This window comes from Pomacea canaliculata, linkage group LG2 (genome assembly GCF_003073045.1).
Source record: "Pomacea canaliculata isolate SZHN2017 linkage group LG2, ASM307304v1, whole genome shotgun sequence".
NCBI lineage: Eukaryota > Metazoa > Mollusca > Gastropoda > Architaenioglossa > Ampullariidae > Pomacea > Pomacea canaliculata.
In genome coordinates this window covers 10,177,521-10,186,242 of record NC_037591.1, presented here as the reverse complement: position 1 = coordinate 10,186,242, position 8,722 = coordinate 10,177,521, and the positions used below count along the sequence as shown (strand labels likewise).

General features: G+C 42.2%; 1 protein-coding gene across 3 annotated transcripts; it reads right to left on the bottom strand.

Moving 5' to 3' along the window:
* Window positions 1-456: 456 nt before the first annotated feature.
* LOC112556621 lies at window positions 457-8,677 on the bottom strand. Of its 3 annotated transcripts, none has more exons than XM_025225788.1 (4): window positions 8,547-8,677; window positions 4,469-4,775; window positions 3,912-4,071; window positions 457-2,665 (listed from the first exon to the last, which is right to left on the bottom strand). In XM_025225788.1, the coding sequence occupies exons 2-4, from the start codon at window positions 4,682-4,684 to the stop codon at window positions 519-521; spliced, it is 2,523 nt and encodes an 840-aa protein (XP_025081573.1). In that variant the 5' UTR covers window positions 4,685-4,775; window positions 8,547-8,677; the 3' UTR covers window positions 457-518. The 3 variants fall into 3 exon arrangements, with proteins under 3 accessions (XP_025081573.1, XP_025081571.1, XP_025081572.1); XM_025225786.1 differs by having other exon boundaries at window positions 8,511-8,648; XM_025225787.1 differs by having other exon boundaries at window positions 8,475-8,596.
* Window positions 8,678-8,722: the final 45 nt, after the last annotated feature.

Here is an 8,722-nt window from a genome sequence, read left to right as displayed (position 1 = left end):
AATCTCCCGTACACGCGCCTGTACGCAAGCACAAACACATGTGTACACAGTATTTTTATTGATTGAACCAAATGGTGCGGCTATACACTATTTGTTTAGGTTTTGTTAAATAAAACGTCTAATTAAGGAAGAATAATCATACCGAGCTATTTAGAGATGTTCTTCCCAAACACCAGAAAGTCTTCTTATTCAACTACCTTAAAATTCGAACAAGGCGGGGTCCGTGCTAACGGGAAGGTAAACGAGGTAAAAATGTCGCGAAGAATATGTACGTGGAGCCCAGCTCCTAATTTTCCGTCGGTTTTAATCCTTTCCTGAAAGGTACTCATTTCTACTGGTTAGCTTTTGGCTAAGCAAAGACAAGGAAGTGTGGTGGGCTGGGCTCGAGCAGGCCATGAACCGACAAAACCTGCTCCGCATTCGAACGCAATAACCACAAAGCGAAAGAGCCTGACAAATAATTATTAGGCTTTATTATTATTAGTCTGTTACTAACTAGAATTTTTTCAAAGTCACAATTACTTTGCACCCAGCGAGCTTGTAGTCAATGTATCATCGGCCATCACACTCAGCGCTCCTATTTCCTCTCTCCTTTTTACACTATCCTCTTCTTTCTCACTCTCCCCTCGTCTCTTCCTATGCTGCGAGCGACTGGATGGCTTGCTGGCCGCCTCGGATGCCTGTACGCCGTCGTCGTCGTCTTGTGCATCAGCTGCAGTAGTGCGCGAGTGGAAGCGCATGTGCCGCTTTAAGGCCCCGCGGGAGCCGCAGGTCACGCCGCAACGTTGGCATTCGTACGGCGATATGCCGACATGGCCCAGCGTGTGCTGCTTGAGGCCGCCGGAGCTCTGGAAGGTGGCGCCACACACCTGGCACTGGTGCGGATTCTCGCGTGTGTGGATGCGGAGGTGCACGTTGAGCGCCGAGCGGTCGCGGAAGGCTTTCTCGCATAAATGGCAGGGGAACGGCCGCTCGCCCGTGTGCACACGCAGGTGAATCTTGTAGGAGGAAGGCACCAGGAAAGTGGCGGGACACTCTGGGCACTTCAGCGGACCGTCGCGGGTGTGCGTCAGCTGGTGCCGCTTCACATGCTGCAATTCCGAGAAGAGGCGGGAGCAGATCGGACACTGGTAGGGCCGCTCCCCAGTGTGCTGTCGCAGGTGTGATTTGAGGGTGGCGGCGGACTTGTAGGCCTTAGGGCACTGGGGGCAGGCGAAGGGCGTGTCGCTGCTGTGCGTGTTCACGTGGATGTTAAAGGTGCTCTGCTTCTGGAACTGCCGCCCGCACACAGGGCACAGCAGCGGGTCGGGCTTTCCATGCGCCCGCACTACGTGGATCCGCAAGTGCGACAGTTTCTGGTGACGCGAGTAGCAGTGGTCGCACTTGAACGGTCGCTCCACCTCAAGGTGGGTCTCGCTTGCCTCCCCTGTCGATCCCTCGTCATTCGTCAACACTCCGTGGGCTTGCGGAACTGGCGCCTTGGGGCTGACAACCACCACGATCTCCTTCGGAAGGATGGGTCTTTGGTCGGTCTGACTGACAATGACGGCCGACGTCTGGCTTGGCCCAGGTGGTAATGACAGCCCTAGACTTCCACTCATGGGGCACCTCAGGAGATGCTGTCTTAACATGTCCTGGCCTACGATCTTATTCCCACAATTTTGGCAAAGAAAAATATTTGTTTTCTGATCCCCACAACCCCCAGGTGTTCGTTCAGAAGGTATCTGCTCACTTGACGAAGGGTTTAACAGCACTATTGTATGGCCAGAGGATACAGAGTTCTGTGCACAGGTGCTAGGCACAAACAATAGCTTCTGGCTACTACAGTCTGAAGACGGAGATGTAAGGACAATTATGGACTGGCTGCTAGCGTTCCTCGGCGAGTGTCCTGTGAAGGACTGTTGTGTACCGTTAGAGGTCAACGGCAATAACGTCTGCCCCGTACTGCCGTTGAAAGTTGGTTTCGAGGAATGGGCAATGACAGGCAGTGCTCCAACTGGTGTGGTCGCTAACAGCATTTTCAGAACCTCGTGTCTGGCAAGCGACGTTTCTGTAAAATATGTTTCCTCGCTGCTAGCACCAGCAACGCCAGCAAGAACTGCAGCAGTGCCACCTCTTCCACTCCCATCAGAAGCATCCACAGCAGCAACAACGGTACAATGAGCACCAGCAGGGGTGACTGTCTGCTGTTCACCTACGTTCGACGACTGCTCACAGTCAACGGATTCAGTGAGATCATTCCTTGATAACGTAGGAAGCTCAACGTCTGTGCCACCGTTTTCCTTGTCGGAAGCAACCGCGGCTTTGAGACCATCAGGTTTTGACTGAGGCTGCGCCGCGCATTTAGAACCTGCTGTCGTGTTCTGTTCCAGCCCCTCGGTGGTAGGCAGCCAAGTTACCATTTCTGGATCCCCTAATGTGACCAGTGTACAGTCAACTTTCCCCGCGTGCCAACTCTCTATATACTCTCCTCCTAAAGGTTCTGCGTCTTCCTTTAGCCCACGACTTTTTATGTCTCCAAGAGGCATAGTTCTTTCATCTTTGTCATCGTCAGGACACCAGTCTGGATTCAGCTCTATCTCGAACTCCTCCTTGATATTCTTGCCACACTGTTGACTGTGTGCGCATTCTGGTTCAGCTTCGCGTAGAAAAACAGGCTTTAAGTCTGTGAACAAGCGAAAATTTCAATATGTATGAAAATTATATATTATCAAGAAACCCAACCTAGCGCTTAACCTATTTTAAAGACTAATCTGTACACTTTTCGATTCATTGGCTTCAGAAAGCCTGTATATTCCATCTGCACTAAAGGACAACTTACCATGTCTTCACGGGAAAAAGAGGAGGAAAGTCTGAAAACTCCTAACAATTCTAACTAGGGGTCTGAAAACCTTTAGCATTTTATTGTCACACAACATACGTGGGCATGCGCATTCTACTGAAAAAAAAAACACGAGATCACTTTAGCTTGGGGCGTCCCTTCCCAGAGGCACAAATAATTACTGATGAATTACTTCAACAACAATTTTTCGACACACCATACAAATGGAACAAGACCAATACCAGAAAGCAAGCAAGTACACAATCAATCTTCCCAAAAGTGCTAGTACAGACACATCAATATAAATGTCACGTGGCATTGTGCACTAACATTGACTGACCAGGAAATGAACAGATACAATTAATATTACACAGGAGCACTGCCCAAGATTTCTCCCCAACACACAGTCGAAAGGCGAAACTATAAACAGTTTACCGTTCTCTCAACTGATGAGACTTATCGTTCTAAAGCAGAGAGGGATCCAAACCGTCCCTCTTTCCCGCTTATCCGTCTACAATGATGAAAAGTCTAACTGTACGATTTTTGTCTTTGTGTAGTTAACCCTTTGACAGCTCACGCTTGTGCCCCACATCAGTGGCCCTCGGGACAGAGCGATAAATGGCTCCAGCTGAATAAATGAAAACCACATCGGCTGGGCGTTAGTCATCGCAGAGACGGTCCCTCACCTCAGTAGGCAAGTGGCCGTTCCACGGTACTCCTCCATGGCCGCTGTCGAGTTAGCGGTGGAGCACCTTTGCTCGACACCCGTCTTGTTGTTCCCGCGTCGCCTTCCCAGCTGTCCCCGTGTCGAAGCTCAAGTCTCAGCTTCAGGCATGTTCTGGTACACGGCGTCAAGGGGCTTCTTGGCGATCGCTCAAAGATCTAGCAAAAAGATCAGTTATAAAAGCCCTGACTGTTCAGTGACAAATGGTGATTACGGCCCAAAACGGCAGGCAGGCCCGAAAAGTCTGAGGACCCATGATTTCCACGCGGCTGAGGGGTAAGAACACAGCCCCCACTTCCTACCTGCCCTGTCCATGACACTAATGGTAAACAATTTATTATCAGTGCAATGTGAATAGTAACTCACCTAAAATGGCCTCGGTGGGCGACGGCAGTTCTCCAGCATTTAAATAGTATTCTGGATCTAATGGTTCATTTTTCAGGCTTAAGACTTCACCAACAGCGGCGTTTTCTTCTACAGCTGATATTTTGGGGGGATATTTATTTCTTGTTGAAAAACCATCATCCTAAGAGAAAACAGACTGGTTATCAAGAGGAATGTCATTATTTAGGATAAAAGACTTAGGATACATGAGTAAATAAAAATTGAGGTTATCTAAAAGCTTTTCATTACATGCTCAGCAGCTATATCACAAATAGTTTTACTTCTTAAAACTGATGTGCAATCGACATAGCAAGCAGAGGGAAAGACAAGAAGGTATGCCTTATCTCCTTATATCTAGCACCTGAAATTTTTCTACTTGGCTTTTACACATATACATGCATTGTATACAACTTTTGCATAAACTGTTGCGCGTTTACCACAAAGCATGACCACTTTAAAATAACCAAGTGACAAGACAATGTATCTCTTTTGTCACAGTGCCTATTAAATATGCATTGTGAGACTAGTGTGCTGGATACCTTGAACTGATCCTCAGCTTTATGTTTCCTATTCATTTCCCTACTAAGTGTGGTTTTGCTTTGGCCACTTGTTGCTGTCTTCCTAATCCTGGCAAGTGAATTAATCGCAGCACCAAGTGCAGCAGGAGTTCTTGTCTTTGCACCTATGGTCGTTTTTTTGCCACCTGCAGCTGTACGTTTTTTCTTTGTTTTCTGGTGTGACTTTTTCTGTATCATCTGCACGGGAAGATTTTCTTTTAGTCTTCCGACCACCGCCACGCACACAAAGTATTGAATTTTCCTGAGTAGGTTGACTACCAGTGGAATGCTGTAAGAGTATAAACATCACTTTATTGACAGTGGTAAGATAGATGGTCATTTTTCTCTTCTTTGAACTTTCGTTCTTCCCCTATATCACTAAACTCTTTTGTCTACAAAACAGACTACTAACAAGAAGTCAAAAAGCTTTAAAATACTTCAAATAAACTGGATGTTAATTATGAGAATGTGTGAGCATGTTTTCCTTTCAGTGTTACCTAATCCTACTCAATAATGCTACTTCAATGATGACTTAAAGCTAAATGTATAATGCTGTGATATGTTAAATGTATAATGCTGTGATATGTAACTCCTTTGTACATGCAGCATTATTTCTCAAAATATGAGTTTAAAAGATATTCATGTTGAGAAAAAGGTTCAGGAAATCTGCATTAACAGTTTGACATGTACTTCTTACTCAAATGCACCAACTTTAACAAGTTTTAAAACTGTTAAAAATTATTTAAACTTTTCTCAGAAAGTAGCCAAGTGCAACTCAGTGACAAAGAACAAGGCAATGATTGCAGCAATAATGCAAAAATGAAGAAACCTGAAAGCATCACACAAATAGAAACCATACATTCTCATTCAAAGTGGGATGATTTTATCCCTATCATAATGCCACACATTAGAAAAAAAATTAATGCTTGTAGAGGTTAAACTTTTAAAAGGAAACTGATGCTCCTCCCCCCCCTAAAAAATATAAAATAAAAAGTAAATGTCAGATAGAAAAATGGCTTAAGCATAGCAAATTGAAATGTGCATTCAAGGGTCATCAGCAATAAAGTACCAGCAACGATTTTGACAATTATCATTATGCACTGAAATAAAAGGTCAATTTAACAACTGACACAGAAACAGTTGTCTGATATAGTTATCACATCCTTTCCTATAACAGAACCTTAAATTTAAAGTTTTTGGTTAAAGACAGAGTAAAGAAATGAATTTGTTACTAGCATCATGGTCAGTTTCATGATAGCGTACGTTGGCATGTTTACGACGATCGGTTATAAACGAAAGGAGAAGCAGTTTACCGCGCACAATGGCAACCACTCTACAAACAACATGGCGCGAGATGAGGTTGCCTCCCCATTGATCACAGGCGGTATGTTTACCTTGCAACCGTGACAGAAAATCAACACCTCACTTAAATCTAAAGAACGAATAACTGGGTTACACTGGACTGTTTAAGTGCGGGGGCAAAAATGCCGTCATGTGGGAGGATAAAAAGCAGAGTAAGCTGCATGCTTACCTTGTGCTTTTCATTTCTACCAATTTTTACGAACTAAACCTTCATTTGCTCATTCTTAGGAAAACGATGAATGGACAAGGTTGGACATTTGTAACTTACAACCGTACATTGAGGTACACTGCAACTTCGATGATTGTTTTTTTGTTGTAAGATCCCAAGTAGTTGACGAATACTACAACTGCTGAGAAAGAAACCAGAAAAGGTCTATCCGAGTTGGCGAAAAGTCACACATAAATTTTACGACAGTAAGACGTGCTGCCGGCATGTATTAACAACAAAATTAACACCAGGGGCGAAATTCTTTGCTATTTACATATAACGTAATAAACAGCTTTTGAGTTTAAGTGTTGCACAATCAAGAAATGCATCTCTCACTGTTATGAGAAAGAATAAAAATTCTATACAGACATGGCATTAAAAAACAAAAAATCGCGTCTAAGACTTCGATAGTCGTAAGCGTGGCTGAGATAGAAAAATTATATCCTAATTCTAGTTTTGCTTTGGGTAAAACAACTGGGTGAAAAACTTAATGTGTATAAGAAACTGTATGCTGGAATCCATTAAAATTCAGTAAATATGTTTGAATTGATAAATATTTCACAACATTGAATAACGACATTTATGTGGGGGAATGCAGCAAGCAAATATATTTTAAACGTAAAATTAATTCTTTTCATTTAATTTTGAATGCGAGGTCTTAGGTTCACAATCCAAGCAGGACTGTATGCCTTTTGATTCCCAGTTCATCTAAACTGAAACCACCCAATAGTAATTTGCAGTCATACACTCTTACCCTAGATGTCTAAACAGCTCTTTCTCACTAAACTCTATAAGAGTAAAAACAATATATAAATATAAGAGAGAGAGAATCGAATATAATATTTTATTTTGTAGGTCATCAGCCTCTAACAGGAAGGTGACATCACAGTGAGAGAGGACCTCTGGGGACTGTCCAATTGCACAAAACAGAATGCAGGAGCTTAACAAAGTTTTAAAAACAAAATAGCAATAGTTGTCTTCAGCAAAGACGAGGAGTGGAATTGTACCTAGCTTTCATTATTTAATTGCAAGAAAACTTGTCATGAAAGTCCATCCATAAACTGTTATAAGGGTCTTTAACTACCTTATAGACAGACCTCAATACTTTAATCTACCTGAGAAAGCCCACTCCAGCATAGCTCATGACACTAATTCTCATCGCAATTACTCCATTCATTCACTAGGGCACCCTAAGGGACTGTTATGCATTTTTCTATTTATACACATCAGACTAAAGGCTTCATGACAGCGCTAACCACCTTTACAAGTTTTCTGAATGACTGCTTTGTTTGATGTAATTTTAACAATAATGTTTCTGAGCATCACTTTTGTAAAGACCAATTTGTTACTTAGTGCACATGGAAAAAAGATGACACTTAAGCTAATTATTTGCAAAGATGAATCAACCAAGACTTAGCAAGTACACCTATGCAGGAGTTGTGATTGATAAGAAAACTAGATCTGGTTGTGCCAATGCTGTCTACAAGAATGCAGTTTGTTGTTTATCATATACACTGACAGCTACAGAACTATGGAGGAGAATAGCCACCTCATAAAGTTCTCTGGTGATACTGTACTGCATTGCTGACTACTTCGCAAGAACATTGGAAAGATCATGGTAATGCGTTAACAAATTTTGTACAGTGGTGCAACGAGAACTTTCTGGGAGTTAAATGTAGACAAAACAAAAGAAGTAAATATAGACTTTAGGAGAATCAACCAGGATTTTGTTGCCCCCAGTGTGATACACTGTAAACTTGTTGAAACTGTTAACTCTTTCAGGCATCTGAAACTGTTTTTGATTGCCAGCTCAAATGGAATTCAAACACCAAATACATTGTGAAACGTGGCCAACAAAGTATGTGTCTTCTGCATAAGCTAAATAGTTTTTCAGTTAGTCAAGAATCTTAGACTGTTTCATTTTGATGTTTTGTTGTTAGTGCATAAGCATTCAGATAATTTAATTAAATGCTAATGAAGTTTTTTTGATGATTATACATTGCAGCACTAGCAAATTCAGCAACTTCACTAGCCATCATATTCACCTTACGGACTCTGGTGAAACTTGTTCAGTTGATATAACTAATAAGATATATGGAATATGATTTTGACCATGTCAAAGTGCACCGACAGTTACAGCTACCTCGTGATTCCAGGGTGGGGTTGTTTAACTCTCTATATATTGCAGTGTCTCAATTTATGCTTTTTGTATATTGTGTATTGCACACTGTGCATATAATTTGCACAGTACATTCATCATACATGCATCTACATGTACCCAACTGCATGAATTTATTCTACCCTTTGCATATACTTTTCAGTGTGTATGTTTATATTTCTTAGATACGTGATTTTGAATTATTTTAAATATATTTCCTCTATCCCTCCTTCCATTCCCAAATAGAAATTGAAACAAACCTGTAAAAAAGAAGCAAGTTTTTTTTTCTTTTTTACCTCTGTTAACTGCTCAAATTTTGAGGAACTCCTTACATCTTCTAGCTGTTTTTCACAAGACTTGGAAAGTTCAGAGTAGTCATGATCTGCAGAGCACCATGGCATGACTACAGTGTCTATTTTATCTATGCTCTCAACAACACTAGCTCCAGCATTGACACTTGCAGATGTAGGTGGTACAGAGTAATCATGATCTGAATAACACCATGGAG

Excerpts from the sequence above, each read along its gene's own strand:
- LOC112556621 (XM_025225788.1), bottom strand. The coding sequence starts at position 4,684 with ATGATACAGAAAAAGTCACACCAGAAAACAAAGAAAAAACGTACAGCT. Across the intron at positions 4,072-4,468 it reads AAGCTGAGGATCAGTTCAAG|GATGATGGTTTTTCAACAAG; the intron begins GTATCCAGCACA and ends GTTTTCTCTTAG. Across the intron at positions 2,666-3,911 it reads GCCCACCGAGGCCATTTTAG|ACTTAAAGCCTGTTTTTCTA; the intron begins GTGAGTTACTAT and ends GCTTGTTCACAG.